This window comes from Chanodichthys erythropterus, chromosome 9 (genome assembly GCF_024489055.1).
Source record: "Chanodichthys erythropterus isolate Z2021 chromosome 9, ASM2448905v1, whole genome shotgun sequence".
NCBI lineage: Eukaryota > Metazoa > Chordata > Actinopteri > Cypriniformes > Xenocyprididae > Chanodichthys > Chanodichthys erythropterus.
Genome location: NC_090229.1, coordinates 36,932,601 through 36,952,082, shown reverse-complemented (window position 1 = coordinate 36,952,082; position 19,482 = coordinate 36,932,601). Strand labels below are relative to the sequence as shown.

Sequence of the window (19,482 nt, the reverse complement as noted above, 5' to 3'; positions counted from 1 at the left end):
CCTGACAGCAGAATACAACATTTTAGTCGCTTTCCATGTGAACGGGATTGTTTTGACAACATTGTCTGTACGTGAAAAACACAAAGGACTGTTTTAAATTATTATTTTATGTTTTTAACAGTTAAGGGGCGGGACAATTTAACAGTTATATCATTGTCTATTGTTTTTGCATTTTTTTAACAATATATAATAGTATAATCAGTAGCTATGTTTCCATCCAAAGTTGTGAATTTAACTTGTGCACAAAATTGTAATATCGTGTAAAACATTTGTGAATAAAGTAACATTTCCATCCCATGTTTTTAAAAAAAAAAAAAATAAATTGTTGCTTCTTGGGAAATGTTCAGTCTACATGCACATAGTGTTTTCTTTACAAAGTGACATCGCCATCTACTGGCCTGACAGCAGAATACAACATAGTCGTTTTCTGTGTGTATATATTGTGTAAAACATTTGTGAATAAAGCAGCGTTAAAATGGAAGTTGCTGCAATTGGGGAAGTTTTTTCCTCCATCATTAATTACTTGCGTCTCAGAGCAGCAGACGAAACACAATAAACGCTTTTTATTCGAAAAAAATGAATCCACCGCAATTTAGCACAAACATTTTATATGCACATTTTTATAATTTTTGGTCATCTTGCCGTTTCCATTCAGTGCTTTTTAAAAATTTTATTCAGTACCCCAAAAGTAGAAATTTAGATGGATGGAAATATAGCTAGTGATTGCATTCACTAGAAATATTGAAAAAGTGGTTATTCAGTAAAGTAATGTATTAAATCTATTGGTGAAATCTGGCAATATGTGGACTAATATACATTATATCCAGTGTTATATACTGTTATAGTAGTTTAATAGTATCATTAAACCTGTAGAAACTTAAATTTCTTAACATGTAAACAAAGCTTTGGCTTGCATCTCTCTTGGTTGGGAAGCACACGGGTTGAAAAGACAATAGACAAGTGAAGGTTGTGAATGAGTGATTTAGAGAGATCTCCGTTACTCGTATGGGCCTCATTTTCTTTCTTTTGTATATATAACCATGTGTCCCGGTGCTCCGTATGGTCGATCCATCCCTGCTCATTTTACAATGACAGAACAGTTGACGGTATTGATTACAGAAATAAGATGCAAGCTGCCTTGATTTTGCGTTTAATTCTGAGATAGAATCGCAAAATCCTGAAGGAACTGATGTTTTTATAACTTAAATAATTGATAACAAATGTTGATGCTTGACCAGCATCAATATTATTATTGCTCATATTTTTTTAAGGAGTCAAACAAACCTTTAACTATTTAAGTTTTAAAGTATTAAACATCCGTTGACTGTGACTTCCTCTTTGCAGCCTGTAAGCCAGATGTACCCCACACAGACTGTGCCTTACCAAGGTAAAGATCACTACAAAACCTGTTCAACCAACAGCATCTCACCACCTAGACAAAAACATTGCATTAGGTTGTTGTTTATTAGCTCCAGATGTCAACACATTCAAAAAGTTAAGATTGGGATTATAAATGATGCCTGTCTCTTTAAGGATCTAGTGATGTCACATCCTTCTTGATGACCGAGGCTCGACAACACAACACTGAAATCCGATTGGCTGTTGGGAAAGTGGGAGACAAACTGGACCACTTGTCCTCAAAGGTTGGTACATTATTGGCAGATAATTGTAAGTAACTTCATTTTACACTTGAACAACCTTTTGAGAAATCTCTCTACTTTTCCAGATTGATGACCTACAAAAGCAAGGCAGCGTTTCGTTGGGCTTATCGAACATGTCCATGGAAACAGCCATGATCATGCACAACATTCAGAGAATCATACAGGTAATTCGCAGTGATCGGTCAATCGTACCTTCATTCACAGTTCTCAGTACTCAATGAACATCATTTATTCAGGAGAATGAGTGTCTGAAGAAAGAGGTGTTTGAGAAAAGCTCACGCATAGAGGAGCAGAACCGCAAGATCGGCGAGCTCATCAATCAGAACCAGAGGTCAGACATTATATATGCCATCTTCCCTTTTTGTATTACAGTTTTATCTCCTTCTTTAAATGTTCTGGTTTAAAATAGGGCTTCACAATATATCGCAGGGCTCCAGACAAAAATAGGAACATATGTAAACATTTTAACAACCTAGTTTTTATAAGGTAAAATTGAAATATTTTATTAAAATTGGTCTTCCATAATATCATACATTTGTAGATCAAAATAACGACAGGTAAAACCACACATGCCACCTCATTACTATGGTAAAACTATATCGATTCTATGGTATTTGTTCTGAAAAACAGAAGCCAGACACATACAGGGTTCCCACGGGGTCATGGAATGTCTGGAATATCATGGAATTTTAAAATGTCTATTCCAGATATTGAAAGTCAGGGAATTCTAATTTCTTTTTGTCCAAGTCATGGAATATCAGGGATTTTTGTTTGTCTCTTTAAATAAAAAAAACTCAAACTCAAAATAATAAGTAATTATGTTGTAGTCATTGTAAGCTTTATTTGCTATTTGAGTGTTTTGTTTTTCTGTGCAATTTTTGCATAGTAAAAAAAAACTCATATTCCATGATAAAGTGTAGCTTGCCTTTTTTTCCCAAATAGTTTTGTCAAGATAAATACCTATTTTAGTGTTTTTACTAAACTTATTATATATACACTACTGCTCAAAAGTTTGGGATTAGTAAGATTTTTAATGTTTTTAAAAGAGGTTTCGTCTGCTCTTCAAGGCTGCATTTATTTAATTAAAAATACAGTAAAAACAGTAATATTGTGAAATATTATTACAATTTAAAATAACTGTTTTCTATTTGAAAATATTTAAAAATGTAATTCCTGTGATGCAAAGCTGAATTTTCAGCATCATTACTCCAGTATATTTGTGTACAATGTTTTTTTGATGAACAGAAAGTTCAAAAGAAAAGCATTTATTTGAATATAATCATTTGTAACATTATAAAGGTCTTTACTGTCACTTTTGATCAATTTAATGCATCCTTGCTGAATAAAAGTATTCATTTCTTTAATTTCTTTTCAAAAAAATAAAAATTCTTACTGACCCCAAACTTTTGAACGGTAGTTTATAATGCTACAAAAGCTTTATATTGCAGATAAATGCTTCTTTTGAACTTTCTATTCATCAAATAATCCTGAAGGAAAAAAAAAGTACACAACTGTTCAGAATGAATCAGAATGATTTCGAAGGATCATGTGACACTGAAGATTGGAGTAATGATGCTGAAAATTCAGCTTTGATCACAGGGATAAATTACTTTGTAAAATGTATTGAAATAGAAAACGGTTATTTTAAATTTTAATAATATTTCACAATATTACTGTTTTTTACTGTATTTTTAACTAAATAAATGTAGCCTTGGTGAGCAGACAAAACTTCTTTTAAAACATTTAAGATCTTACCGATCCCAAACTTTTGAGCGGTAGTGTTTATTCCTCATATTTTGATGGTTTAACTGAATTTGTAGGGTCAGTAAAAACAAATCTCCATACCAACCCTGTCCAGACATCACTTTTGCCCACTACTTTATGAAGCAAAAAAACAAAATATTGCTAAACAAAAAATATTTATTCCCTATACCGTGAAGCCTTAGAAGTTAAGTTTATCAATGTTGCTATCTGCTCTTGTCTCTTCTTTTCCTGTTTTGACTATCACTATCAATAGAAATGGATAGAAATGTCAAAATAACCTAGTGTGCTTTGACTCAAAGGGAGTTTGTGCTTGTGTAGGTACGTGGAGCAGAGTAATCTGATGATGGAGCAGAGAAACGACTCTCTGAAGAACAGCAGTGAACAGAATCAGACCAGAATACTGCAGGCAGAGCAGGACAAGGTAACACTATTAAACAGTCCAATCCATTACACGCAATCACACATTGTTTCACACTCAAAAAGAAATGGATGAAATGGAACAACAACAACAAACACCTGGAGACGTAACAATAACAGACGGCCATGTTACCAAGAGCTTGTGTGAGGCAGTTTAGAGATACTCACAACTCTATTTTAAACAGAACAAAGACATTTTTATCGCTTATAACTTCTGGAGAGAAATAGCGCAGACACTGAAACTGGCACTGTTTTATTGCGCATACATCAAGTGAGTGTCACTCACAATGCTAAAAAGAAAGGTTGGCTTGAAACAGAAGTTGTGATAGTCTTTTCTTCCCTATTGTGACATGTATGCAAGTGAAACGGCTTCTGGAACAAGAAGCAATGTAGGGCGAGACTAAGGGGAACTGATAGGATGCTTGTGGTTTGTTATTGGTGGATCTCCTGTGAGTGACAGGTTGCCCCGCCCTCGTCATCAGAGAAGAGATGAGATGTCACTGCAAGAGGGAGGGGAAGATATTCTGATTCAGGCACATGAATTAAAAAAATTATGATCTACACAGATAAATCATTTATTATAAAAACTTCAGTATACCATAAAAATAAGAACTGTCATTTTTGATTTAATGGTGACTTTATTTTTAATCATTTAATTCTTCTCTCTTTTTTTGTTTTGGGATGAAATATGACCAGGACCTGTTCTTTTTTTTTTTCTTTCTTTTTTTTTAGCACCATTTTTTGCTTTCCATAAGGACAGAAAAATAGCGCTGACACTGGACAATACGTTCGGCTGTAAAAAGTGCTTGTGTAAAAAATGAAGTATATTTCGTGGTGCAGCATGATATAATCAAAGTTTTATGTTTTTTTTTTTTTTTTCAGTCTTTCTAAGCAGATGTTTTTCCTGATTTAAAGGTGCAATATGTAATATTTTTGCAGTAAAATATCCAAAAACCACTAGGCCAGTGTTATATATTTTGTTCACTTGAGTACTTACAATATCCCAAATGTTTGCAACTATTTGTAAATCGTGAGAAAATTGCAATTTTACCCAAGGCTCCGGGACGTGTGAGGAGTCGCCTGTCAATGACGTTATACCCGCGTTACCCTCGGTTTCTGGTTTAATTTTGTAGAAACCATGAAACACCAAAGACGCTTTAATATTTAATATTTTTAATAGGCAAGGGAACAACTGTTTTGATATATTTATAGACAGAAAACTAATTATTGTTATATAGCTCAACACGTTTAGTCTTATTGTTTAAATCTAATTTTCTTGATGTTTTGCGAGTCTCATGCTTTACCATGCCTCAGAGAAAAACACTATTTTGTGAAGTAGCTAACATAGCATAATCAGATGCAGCTTTATTCTTAGTAACAGTAATACAGCATTTTCTCCATCATACAATACCTTTTAAAATGAATTGCATGTCATTTATCAACACAATCATCCAGCATTTAATATGATATTGTAAAATGGATCGATCTTACTGCAGTGTGTAACAGTGTCTCACAGCAGCCGCCGAGCGAACGCTCAGCGTAACGTTATAACATCATTTTCAACACTCTCAAATGTATCTAATATGATAAACAGAGCTGCGTTACCTCATACTCATGACCGGAAAAGTGGCAGTGGCGCCGGCGACTGTGTCATAATAAAAGTCCCGCTGCTCGTGAGGCGTGTGTTGATCAATCGCTCCAGCTCCTCGTTCAGCTCCACAACACTCGCTCCTGCTCTGCTTCATACTACAGTAACCTTAATAATCACATCCATGAACATGATTTCTTCCCGAGTCCTATCCCTATTCTTTTGCACCGGCCGTTGAGGTGGAGACCACATGTCCCAAGATTCTGCGCTCAAACTTGCCGTCATCAAGCTACGCCTTTGTTTTGAATATGCTTCAAGTGACCTCTAGCGGACAGAAAATATTACATATTGCACCTTTTTTAATGTTTTTTTTTTTTTTTTTTACCACAAAATCACTCTTTTTACTTGCTCTCCACCAATACAAAAGGACACTACAGAAGAATCTGATGTTCATAATGCAATAACAGCTCTCAAATATCTCTACTGCTAACACTATTTCCTTCTAAGCTATGTATCTCTGCTATGATTGGTTAATTAACGCTACTCTGATTGGCTGAGAGCCTTTAGTGGTGACTGCTCTCTTTTCTCAGCATGCACTGCCACTGGAATTGAGTTGGGATCAGGTGAGCAAAAGCGTTGTCCCGCCTCATCCATTTCTTCATCCGGTTGTGAAGTCTGACGTCACATTGCAGCGCTTCCGGGTCCAAACACTCTATCTCATACCACAAGAAAACAACAAATAGTGCTAATATACACACATGATGTGGTGTAATACTACCAAAAAATGAAAATCATGACCTTTATCTCCATAACAAAATCCCAGATGGCCAGACAGTGATTCATCTTATAAACTAATGTCTGTGACGCTGTGAGCGACTGTTGTGTATGTTTAAAACTTTAATATGAATAAATAAATGCCGTCGAGATGGCATTCTCAAGTGAAATGAGACGGGGCTTGGACCCAGAAATGGCATTCCTTACGTCACGACTTAACAAGCAAATAGTCTTCACAATCTTTCCCATCGTTTATGCCTAATGAAGCATTTCCCATTTCTGTTTTCACTCTTTGTTTTGAACAGGCACAACTCACTAACCAATCAGCATTCAGCTCTCAGCAGGGGTAGATAGTTCTATCACGATATTTTTTCTTTTTGTCACTGCTTTCTTTTCCTTGTATCTTTTTTTTTTTTTTTTTTGTCTTTCCATTATAGTCCCATCATCATTTCATCTGAGTCGTCCTGCTGTATCATGAGTTGTGTTTTAGCTGGTTTAACATCAGTCTCTCCTCATCTCTCTGGAAGGCACGTTTGACCGAGGAGTTGGCGTCGTCTACAGCGCGCGTGTCGGAGCTGCAGCTGGAGTTGAGCGCGCAGCAGCAGAAGGCTGCGTCACTACAGGCCAAACTCAACTCGGCCCTGCAGGACGCTCAGCAGCACAGCACACAGATCACAGCGCTGGAGGCTCAGACACTGGGTGAGCTTACACTGTCTGCTGACCACGAGTGAAACGGGCTGTAATTTGCGCTCCAAGGCAGGTTATGTTGATCTCAAACTGAAACTGGACCAATCAGCTGTGAGCAAACTGACACATGTCTGATGCAATAAAGCCACTCCCTCAGTTTAAAGGTCACTACGTAATTAATTATTTTTAAAGACAAAATCATCTGGCTTTATTTTTAACGATGATTATTTATAATAATTATTTTTTTGTGTGATTCAGATATTATGTAATTATTATACCCTTACAAATCCATTGAACATGTGCAATTTTATTTGATGACTTATTATTAAGTTACACTTAGTTTCAGTATAATTATTAGGGCTGTCGAAATTAACATGTTAATGCATGCAATACATTTTTTCAGTTTAAAGGGAAAGTTCACCCAAAAATGAAAAATTTATGTTTATCTGCTTACCCCCAGCACATCCAAAGATGTAGGTGACTTTTTTTCTTCAGTTGAACACAAATGATGATTTTTAACTCCAACCATTGCCGTCTGTCAGTCGTATAATGCGTGTCAATGGGAACTTCGTCTATAAGAGTAAAAATAAACATGCACAGACAAATCCAAATTAAACCCTGCGGCTCGTGATGACACATTGATGTCCTAAGACACGAAACTATCGGTTTGTGTGAGAAACCGAACAGTATTTATATAATTTTTTTACCTCTAATACACCACTATGTACAACTGCATTCAGCACTTGGTTAGTGAGGTCTGATCGCGCTCTGACAGCGGCAGTGATGTCTCGCACTCATTGAAACATGGGGGTAAGCAGATAAACATAAAATTTTTATTTCTGGGTGAACTATCCCTTTAACTCATTAAAAATATTTAACAGAATTAATGCAGCATTTTTTTTTTTCGTCATCTTTTTTTTCCCCCATCATCCCAAACGCTATAAAACAATTCAAGTGTAATAATGCGCAATAGACAGTGTCTATTGTCTGTAACAGTGTCTCACAGCAGCCGCCGAGCGAACGCTCAAAGTAACGTTATAACATCATTTTCAACACTCTCAAATGTATCTAATATGATAAACAGAGCTGCGTTTCCTCATACTCATGACCGGAAAAGTGGCAGTGGCGCCGGCAACTGTGTCATAATAAAAGTCCCGCTGCTCGTGAGGCGTGTGTTGATCAATCGCTCCAGCTCCTCGTTCAGCTCCACAACACTCGCTCCTGCTCTGCTTCATACTACAGTAACGTTAATAATCACATCCATGAACATGATTTCTTCCCGAGTCCTATCCCTATTCTTTTGCACCGGCCGTTGAGGTGGAGACCACATGTCCCAAGATTCTGCGCTCAAACTTGCCGTCATCAAGCTACGCCTTTGTTTTGAATATGCTTCTAGTGACCTGTAGCGGACAGAAAATATTACATATTGCACCTTTTTTAATGTTTTTTTTTTTTTTTACCACAAAATCACTCTTTTTACTTGCTCTCCACCAATACAAAAGGACACTACAGAAGAATCTGATGTTCATAATGCAATAACAGCTCTCAAATATCTCTACTGCTAACAGTATTTCCTTCTAGAAGAACTTAAATCTGTACTGGCATGCTGACAGACACACACAAGACTCAAGCGCACAGAAAGCCGGCCACATTGAGTTCTCTTTCGCACTTGAACCGACAAAAACACACAAGTATGCCAAAATGCCTGCTTTGTCGAGTATCCTTGTACACAGTAAAAAAAAAAAAAAAAAAAAAAATGTAAAGAGTTGTGAAACAATAGGATGCGTGTCAAATACATATCATGTGCGTCAGATCTTAAAGATCCTAATAAACCTGCTGCTGTCTGTTATTAATGTTAATCAAAGAACAAAAGACAAAGAGAAAATCACCCACTCATTAATACATATTTAATTTATAATTTCTGCAGTGAAGACTGTGAAGTGTTTGATAATTTTACCAGTTCGATCAAATATTTAAAATCTTCTGTTAAAGTTGTTTCACCATTAATTTGGAGATTAACTTTGAAATTATTACTGTATAAAAAATATATTAAAAACCTGAACGTAAGGTGTGATTAATTGCGATTTAATTACAGAAAAATGGAGATGGTCCTCACTGCAGAACACAAGATCCAAGGGGCGGAATTGGATCTAGATCCAACTCCTCCCACTTTCTATAGCCATAAACCTACCCATCTCTACCCCCTGGTTCTAGATCCAACTCCTCCCACTTTCCATATACCTTAACCTACCGACTCCGCCCCTTGGATCTCGAGTGTTCTGCAGTGAGGGGCTACTGGAAAAATGTGCGATTAATTAATTTTTTTCATTGATTGACAGCACTATTAAATATATAAAGATAATCCCCTGGTTTCACAGACAAGGCTTAAGCTAGTGCCAGACTAAAATACATGTTTGAGCTGTTTTAACTGAGAGTAACTTGTACTGGCATATCTTAAAATATGTCAGTGCCATTGTTTTGTCTCAAGATGCACACCAGTGATGTGTTTTTCTAGTGAAAGTTTATAAAAGATACTTAAATATCTTAATTGAACTAAGGGCTAATCCTGGTTTAGGCTAAGTATTGTCTGTGAAACCAGGCCAAAATGTAATCTAAAGCTTATTCATAATCAATTTCTGTAAAATTGCAGAGATTTTTTTTATTTAGTTAAAAAACCAAGGCAGTAATACAAATAATATCGTTATGTATAAATAATTTACTATTTAAATAGTATATCATTGCATTTTTGTCTGCATTACAACAATAATGTGAATGTGAGGATAAAATAGTGTCTTGAAAATAATGTCACAGTGCCAAAAAATAATAATGTTTAGAAAAAAATATATAATTTCATTCTTTTCTCTTATATTTTATTTGGGAAGAAATATGACCAGGACATATTCTTTTGGGTTTTGTTTTGTTTTATGTTGGCACCATTTTTGCTTTCCGTAAGAACAGAAAAATTATTGGCAGTGGGAAACTAGATTATGACACAGGCTGCGTCTGAAGACGTAAAAATGCTGCCTTCAGAGGATGTATTCCAAGGTAGGAAGGCATCAAGGCACGTCTGAATCCAAAGTTAGCTTCACTTCTTGTCTCATGTGATGCCTTCATCTAATCGATTTTTAAAGGCAGCATAGATGTATCCTTCATTGCCTTTGATATCCCACAATCCTGTGCTTTCCATTCTGTGACAGTAGAATTAAAAATAAAGTTGTGGTTTCTGGTCAGTTTGTGTGTAAATGCACATTTTTGACCAACGTTTACCACTTCTGATGTCATTTCTAGCAAGAAATTACTTTTATAGTTATTAAATATTCGCATATTTATCATCAAAGCTTGCGCTATTTTGCTGTAGATCATTAAACCGTTACTTCGCCTCAGAAATCTGTCTTCGTGAGGTGTCTTCGTACACAAACACTGCCTGCAGAGTCATTGCCTGATAGGGCAGTGAGGCAACACTGGTTGCATCCATGGTGTAAGTGTCTGTGTGTGTGCTTCAGAGCTGAAGGAGACGGCAGACAGAGTACAGGGTCAATACAAGATGGAGAAGCAGAAGCGGAAGGAACTGGAGCTCAAACTCAACAACATGGAGGAAGAGCTGCAGGACATGAAAACAGAGAAGGACAGTCTGGAGCGAGTGAGTTGTTGATGCCTCTGTCTGTGTGTACATGTGTGAGAATAACTGAATCCTCATGTGGAGAATCTTGTGCATTGAAATGTATGTTTAGACTCTCTCTGAGAGGAAGCGGAAGTGGCAGGCCGAGAGACAGCGCTGTGATGAGGAACTGGAGGAGGTGAGGAGGGCGGGCCAGCAGGAGATGGACAGCCTCAGGAGCCAATTACGTAAAGCCAGAACGAGCACTGACCACGCAGCAGCAGAACAGGTAAATGTGTTTGCACGCATGATGACAAGAATACATCCGTGGCCGATCAGAATCAGTCGTGACCCATTCCTTACATTGACTGAGTGTTGTAGCTGTAGTTTCGTGACTGTGGGTGTGTTTGTGTGCAGCTGTCTCAGTTGCAGGCGGATCTGGAGCAGGAGTGGCAGGTGAAGTGTGATCAGGCTCTGGCAGCGGCACGTGAACAGCAGAGGAGAGAGACGACTGAACTCACAGAGCACAGAGATGCACTGCAGCTCAAACTCACACAGCTGCAGGAGAAGGTACTCACTCACACACACACACACACACTCACACATGTTTGTTTTTGTGAATTGTGGGGACTTTCCATAGACTTCAATGCATTTTACACTGAACAAACTGTACATTCTATCCCCCTACCCTGCCCCTACCCCTAAACCTAACCCTCACAGGAAACTGTGCAAACTTTTACTTTTTCACAAAAACTCATTCTATATGATTTATAAACCCATTTACATTGTGGGGACCGCTGGCTGGTCCCCACGATGTAGGTGAACTCAGGTTTATATTACATCATGGGGACATTTGGTCCCCACAATGTAATATAAACAAAAGCACACACACACACACACACACACACACACACACACACACACACACACACACACATACTCACTCTCACACACACTCACACACACACACACACACACACACACACACACACACACACACACACACACACACACACACACACATACTCACTCTCACACATATATATATATATACACACACACACACATACACACTACAGGTTAAAAGTCTGAAATAATTAATATTTTGAATGTTTTTAAAGGAAGTCTCTTCTGCTCATTAAGGCTACATTTATTTAATTAAAAATACAGTAAAACAGTAACATTGTGAAATATTATTACCATTTAAAATGACTGTTTTCTATGTGAATATATATAGTAAACTGTAATTTATTCCTGTGATCAAAGCTGAATTTTCAGCATCATTACTCCAGTCTTCAGTGTCACATGATCCTTCAGAAATCATTCTAATATGATGATTTGATGATCAAGAAACATTTCTGAATTTTTTTTCAAGTTTTTGCTGCTTAATGTTTTTGTGGAAACTGATACAAGTAAGAAATGAAATACTTTTATCCTTCAGTGACATTAAATTGATCAAAAGTGACAGTAAAGACATTTATGATTTCTACTTCAAATAAATGCTGTTCTTTTGAACTTTCTATTCATCACGGAATCCTGAAAGTAAAAATGTATCACCGTTTCCACAGAAATATGAAGCACCACAACTGTTGCTTGAGCAGCAGATCATCATATTAGAATGATTTCTGAAGGATCATGTGACACTGAAGACTGGAGTAATGATGCTGCAAATTCAGCTTTGATCACAGAAATAAATTATATTATAAAATATATTAACATAGAAAACAGTTATTTCAAATGGTAATAATATTTCACAATATTACAGTTTTTTGCTGTATTTTTAATTAAATAAATGCAGCTTTGATGTGCAGAAGAGACTCAAAAACGTAAAAAAAATCGTAATTATTCCAAACTTGTGAATGCTAGAGCAGATGAAGGCACACATACAGCAGCAAAGACGTCCTCAGCAGTCCACATCTGTATCACTTCGACAGTCACTAAACTAATCCAGCTAACACTCTTATTTATCTTTCAGTTTAATGCACTCAAACAGTCCCGTGATTCAGAGGAACAGCGTTTACTTCAGCAGCAGGACCAGGGAGAAGAGCTACAGGCCTTGAGAGAAAAGGTGAAACACTGAGGAAAACCACACCCACCTCAAGCTCCTCCTCTCCTCATTTACAACTCTGTGAATTGAGTTTAATGCAATCAGTTTTACCCTCTCTCTCTGATCTTTTTTTCTGCTGTATCTAAGACTTTGTTGAAGATTTTGTTATGACCTCTGCAGTTATTTATAGATGGTGGGTTTATTATCAGGTACAATATATAGTAGTCAACATTTGAAGTGGATCCAAAAATTTCATCAAAGTTGTCCCTAAAACCTTCTTAGGACAACTTAGTTCTTAGGACAACTTTGATGAACTTATTTTGATCCATGTTGACTACTGTAGTACATATAATATATTCTCCGCCTCAGTCTTCAATAACAGCCTGCATTATATTGTGCCAGCTGGGTGCTTTACTTTATAAGAGCAGGGAGGATCCATGCCATGGCTCCTGTAGTGAAAGCAGTTTTGTGTGTTTCAGTACCGTGTGCTGGAGCAGAGAGCGGCGCTGCTGAAGCAGCAGGAGGAGACGCGCGTTTCAAAGCAGCAGCAGACGGACACAGCAGAAGAGGTGAACTTACTGTCCTCCAACTACATCTGGATTATACTGACACTGATCATAGAGCATGCACCTTATTATTACCATACCTTGTTCATATAAGGCATCAGAAGCTCTCAGTTCAGAACAAAGTGTGGCATAAATTAAACTGGTTTTATAGAAGTCTTTAACATTTGTTTTTTCTAACTGATTATTGCTGGTGTTGTTGTACTGTAAATTCAGTTGATGTGTTCTTTTAATAACATTTACTTTAATTTTGTGGATTAAAAAAAAATAGTTGAAATAAAGTTGGAAGAATAAAAAAGTACAGTATGTACATTGACAATTTATTTATTTTGTTTAAATAAATTCATTTAAATAATTTTAACATAAAAATTTGTTGGACATTTCTGAACTAACCTCTTTTTTATTAATTTATATATATATATATATATATATATATATATATATATATATATATATATATATATATATATATATATATATATACAGTACTGTTAAAAAATTTTGGGTGGGTAAGATTTTTGCAAGAAATTAATACTTTTATTCAGAGCAAGAATGCATTAAAATGATCAAAAGTGACAGTAAAGACATTTATAATGTTACAAACAATTTCTATTTCAAATAAATGCTGTTCTTTTGAACTCTATTAATCAAAGAATCATGAAAAAATGTATCATTGTTTCCACAAAAATCTGTTTTCAACATTGATAATAATCAGAAATGTTTCTTGAGCAGCAAATCATCATATTGGAATGATTTCTGAAAGATCATGTGATATATTTGGTATTAAAATAATATAATACTGCTGTAATATTAAACTATTATAGCGCTGTAATAGATGCACTGAGCCCTTTATTTATTATTATTTTATTTATTTTAAAGCATTTTATTTTTATTTTATATAATCATTATAGTCATGATGTTCTCAGGTGAAGCGTGTGATGAATGGAGTGTTTCAGTCGCTCCGAGGGGAGTTTGATCTGAACGAGACCTACTCAGGAAGTGCTGTTCTCCGAGTGCTGGTCAACACTATCAAGGTCTGTGAAACACTCAGAATCTGACATACAAACACCTCATGCTGCAGATAGAAATGTCACAGTGTTTTTCCCTCCGTTCACAGAGTGTCACACTGCAGCTCCTCACTAAAACTGAGAGATCTTCACCTGAACACAGTGAAAAAGAGGAGGATGACGAGGAGAGAGAGAGCGACGCACAGCACAGTCAGGCGCATATGAACGGGCAGAGAGAGGAAGAGGAGCCGACGGACACAGATCCTGAAGATGGACTGCCACAAGTGGAGGAGGAAGACATTACACCAGCAGAAGAGAAGAAGGAAGAAGAAACGGAGGAAATCGAAAGTGAACAGGAAGTTGTCGAAGAAAGCAATAAAGACAAAGTTGCAGAAGAGAAGGAAGTAGAAGTTAATGTCAGCACAGAACACAATGTGCAAGATCAGGACTGTGAAACGACACACGAAGAAGAGGCTGAAAGTGACCTCACACCCACACAGGAAGTAGCCGCAAAGATGCCTGATGACATCAGTCCACAGGAAGTGAAGGTAGTTGATGAGAGTGTCGCAGGGCCTGTAGATAAAGCAGAAAGTACACTGACGTTAGGCGGACCTCCCAAGAACCCGCCGCCACCCCCTGCTGCTCTACACGAGGACTCCAGTGCCACACCTGCAACGATCAACAGGTATGAACATCTACAACAGTTACCCAGGTCGTTTAAGGACAGTTCACTCAAATTAAGAATCATAGGCCTGGTTTCACATTAAGCCAGGATTAGGCTTTAATTCAATTAGGACATTTAAGCAGCTTTTATAAACGTACCCTAGAAAAAAACATTACTGTTGTGCATCTTGAGACATTTTAAACATTTTATGGCACTGACATATTTTATGATGATGTGTCAGTGCCATATTCATTAGAAATGTTTTGATGTTGCAGCAGTAAACTAGCTAGTGTACCTTATAGGGTTAGTTCACCCAAAAATGAAAATTATGTCATTAATTACTCACCCTCATGTCGTTCCACACCTGTAAGACCTTCGTTCATCTTCAGAACACAAATTAAGATATTTTTGATGAAATCTGATGGCTCTGTGAGGCCTCCATAGGGAGCAACGACATTTCCCCTCTCAAGATCCATTAATGTACTAAAAACATATTTAAATCAGTTCATGTGAGTACAGTGGTTCAATATTAATATTATAAAGCCATGAGAATATTTTTGGTGCGCCAAAAACGACTTATATAGTGATGGCCGATTTCAAAACACTGCTTCAGGAAGCTTCGGAGCGTTATGATTCGGCGTATCAAATCATGATTCTGATCGCGTGTCAAACTGTCAATGGCTGAAATCACGTGACTTTGGTGCTCTGAACCGCTGATTCGACACGCTGATTCATAACGCTCCGAAGCAGTGTTTTGAAATCGGCCATCACTATAGAAGTCGTTATTTTGGTGTTTTTTTTTTTTTGGCACACCAAAAATATTCTCATGGCTTTATAATATTAATATTGAACCACTGTACTCACATGAACTGATTTAAATATGTTTTTAGTACATTAATGGAAAGAGGAAATGTCATTGCTGGCTATGCAGGCCTCACTGAGTCATTGGATTTCATCAAAAATATCTTAATTTGTGTTCTGAAGATGAATGAAGGTCTTACGGGTGTGGAACGACATGAGGGGGAGTAATTAATGACGGAATTTTCATTTTTGGGTGAAATAACCCTTAATTCATGTGTTTTTGATCTTTGCTCATTTAAAACATGATCAAAGACTAATCTATTTTAATGATAAAAAGTTAAAAGAAGAGAGCAAGTGACAAACATCAGTATCGGCCAATAGTTGCTTGTTAAAATCAGTATTGGTATCTGCCCAAAAAATCCTAACAGTGTACCCCTATTCAAAACATTTGTTTTAATTATTAAGCTGTGTTCATGTATTGATTAAGATTATTCATAAGATTGACATTTTTAGTCTTAAGATTTTAACTGTTCTTACATTAAATGTTTTTCAAAACCATAACGAACCAACATGAATACAAATAATCAATTTTTCTTTGTTATTTTGCACTCATTTGTCATTGGACCCAGATATTTTGCATAGTGTTCAAGCTGTTCTTTTCCATACAGTGAGCAGGTTGAGCTACGAACAGGACAGAAAACACCTTTAAACTAGTTCATTTGACTTGTAAATTTTATTCAGTCTTCTAAAGAAGTGAATAACGACTTCAACTTTGGTGTTTTACTCACTCAAGCTATTGTATGGCTTAAGAAGACTTGAAATATAGTATAGCACAAATCATATGGAGCACTCTTATTTAATTTTTTTTTCTTGTCATGTTTGGAGCTTGATGGCATCTGTTCTTATTTTATATCATTATGTGAAAGAGAGCAGCTAGAACGTTAAATATTTCCTTTCTGTTTCACGGAACAAACATACACAGCATGTATTACTGTGAAAAATTGAATTTTTTTGTTGACGTCCCATCTAATTAAAGGTGCCCTAGAATTGAAAATTGAATTTACCTCGGCATAGTTGAATAACAAGAGTTCAGTACATGGAAATGACATACAGTGAGTCTCAAACTCCATTGTTTCCTCCTTTTTATATAAATCTCATTTGTTTAAAATCTCAACATAACACCGACTGATCATTAATATGTATGACCCCAATATTTGCATATGCCAGCCCATGTTCAAGGCATTAGACAAGGAAAGTCAGTTTTAACGTCTGGATGTGCACAGCTGAATCATCAGACTAGGTAAGCAAGCAAGAACAATAGTGAAAAATGGCAGATGGAGCAATAATAACTGACATGATCCATGATTACATGATATTTTTAGTGATATTTGTAAATTGTCTTTCTAAATGTTTCGTTAGCATGTTGCTAATGTACTGTTAAATGTGGTTAAAGTTACCATCATTTCTTACTGTATTCTCGGAGACGAGACTGTAGTTATTTTCATTTTTAAACACTTGCAGTCTGTATAATTCATAAACACAACTTCATTCTTTATAAATCTCTCCAACAGTGTGTAATGTTAGCTTTAGCCACGGAGCACCATCAAACTCATTCAGAATCAAATGTAAACATCCAAATAAATACCATACTTACGCGATTAGACATGCTGCATGACGAACACTTTGTAAAGATCCATTTTGAGGGTTATATTAGCGGTTTGAACTTTGTTTATGCTGTTAAAGGCTAGCGCGAGCTCCAGGGGTGGGGAGCGTGAGCATTTAAAGTGGCCGCAGCTTAAATCGTTGCATATTTAATGATGCCCCAAAATAGGCAGTTTAAAAAAAAATCATTAAAAAAATCGATGGGGTATTTTGAGCTGAAACTTCACAGACACATTCAGGAGACACCTTAGACTTATATTACATCTTTAAAAAAGACGTTATACTGCACCTTTAAATCAGTTTCTGATTGTTGGTAAACCTCAGAAATCTTTTCAGCACTGTATAACACTGTAAATGAACTTGAATTAACACAACACCCGCTCTAACCGTCACTGTGAGCATGTGTTTGTCTTCTGAATGCTCTGTCCTGTTCCTTTCTGTCTCCTGTCCCATCTGTGCTCATCCTGCTATTCTCTCAGTTCATCTGAGAGGGTAGAAGAGGAAAATGGAGAGGAACCATTTTTCCAGAGTCCCGTCTCGCATGCACCCGCACCTCCACCCGTAACCACACCCGCAGCCGCACCCACAGCGGCCGATGAAGAGGAGGAGGAGCTGGTGAGCAGCGCTCTCACACACACACTCCACATTCACCTGCTGCTCTTCTGTTGCTCATTCTCACAAACTAATCTTTTTATTGTCATTTAAGTAAAATATTGTCTTTGTATGTGTCATTAAAGTTCCAGATCCTCTAATATTGACAGTTCCCCAGTGTATTTCTCAATATAGTGTGAATGAATGTGCTTAATGTGTGCTGTAGTGGTTCATGCAAGGTTGTTAGTTTGATGCCCACAAGGAACAAGAAAGCGGCTCTGTTGTAACCAACTCATGGCTCCTTTCATGTACAATAGCACATGAAAGTCATCATAAATTAAAAAAATGGTAATAAAAAGATTCTATTCTGAAATTTAAAATGCATTGCGATGCATAGATTCCATAATTAAATATCAGTGCATCCCTCACAGTACTAACATATTTTAATATTACTGCAGTGTTATATTATTATAATTTACTATTATATTACCCAAAATATCACACAATTACTTATCCAAAATGCAGTAATTTTCATCAGACTGGATACAGACTGTATTTTGCCAATATTTTTCTACAATGTAAGTTGTCACACCAGGCGTTCAAAGGTTTTCAGTATGTAAGATTTTTTTGTTTTTTAAAGACGTCTCTTCTGCTCACCAAGGTTGTATTTATTTGAACAAAAATACAATAACAGTAATATCGTGAAAGAATAATGCAATATAAAGCTACATTATGTAACTTTTGTCCCTCTAGCGGTTAAAAAACAAAACTGCATGCATTTAACAGAAGAACATTGTTTTAGTTGTGCTTACTGTAGCTTTACCCATTAATAAGCACTACAGAGAAATACTACAACCATAAAGAAAAGACTGTTCGCAATAGATAATGCTTTACAATGAACTCTGTTAGAGCAACATATGACAATTAATCTGTTCAATAAAAGACCTTACTCACCTGTTGAGTAATAAACTCCATAATCATGCGTCGCTTTTACAACATTTCAAATCTCTCAGTCCTCTTCATCTCTGAAAAGCCTAGCCAGCATTGATTCTGGTTTTATTTCCAGCTCTGTCTCGTTCTTTTCCCAGCAGACTGGTGTTTGTTTATAATGGGTGATTCTCCGGAGGTTGGAGATTTAGCGGCTCAACCTTTTCCGCTTGTTGTGACAACTAACTTATTTTACTCCCACAAAAAAATGCTTAACTTAATATTTCATGATAAATAATGTGATTTAGCGAAGAGCTAAATCTAAATCAGTTATTCACAGCCAAATCCCCAGAGTTAAATCAGCTCTGCTCAGAGTACTTATGGTCCCTCTCTATACAGTGTTAAAGTAACACTGAAGCAGTTAAGGTCAATGAGATAATCAAGCGATTAATGGATGACTGAGCAATAGTGATGAACACCTGCTGTTAACAAGCAGAATTTCTGAAGAAAAGACAAACACAAGACTTAAGAAAAGACATTATCCCCTGGTTTCACAGACAATGCTTAAGCTAGTCCCAGACTAAAATGCTTGTTTCATTTGCCTTAGCTGGAAGCAACTTGTACTGACATCTCTTAAAATATGTCAGTGGCATCGTTTTGTCTCAAGATGCACACCAGCAATGTTTTTTCCTAAATCTCTCAAGATGTGATTAAACAACTCCACAAACAGC

At 36.5% G+C, this 19,482-nt stretch overlaps 1 protein-coding gene across 1 annotated transcript in view; it reads left to right on the top strand.

The window, feature by feature from the left end:
- The window catches only part of fkbp15b (FKBP prolyl isomerase family member 15b), a 34,842-nt gene that overhangs the window by 13,537 nt on the left and 1,823 nt on the right, over window positions 1-19,482 (top strand). The window contains exons 15-28 of the mRNA XM_067395506.1: window positions 1,345-1,387; window positions 1,534-1,643; window positions 1,727-1,825; window positions 1,898-1,992; window positions 3,744-3,846; window positions 6,732-6,903; window positions 10,395-10,531; window positions 10,623-10,778; window positions 10,907-11,059; window positions 12,465-12,557; window positions 13,016-13,105; window positions 14,026-14,133; window positions 14,217-14,791; window positions 17,713-17,848. Of these exons, the coding sequence (XP_067251607.1) occupies window positions 1,345-1,387; window positions 1,534-1,643; window positions 1,727-1,825; window positions 1,898-1,992; window positions 3,744-3,846; window positions 6,732-6,903; window positions 10,395-10,531; window positions 10,623-10,778; window positions 10,907-11,059; window positions 12,465-12,557; window positions 13,016-13,105; window positions 14,026-14,133; window positions 14,217-14,791; window positions 17,713-17,848 (2,070 nt within the window). The remainder of the gene's footprint in view (window positions 1-1,344; window positions 1,388-1,533; window positions 1,644-1,726; window positions 1,826-1,897; window positions 1,993-3,743; window positions 3,847-6,731; window positions 6,904-10,394; window positions 10,532-10,622; window positions 10,779-10,906; window positions 11,060-12,464; window positions 12,558-13,015; window positions 13,106-14,025; window positions 14,134-14,216; window positions 14,792-17,712; window positions 17,849-19,482) is intronic.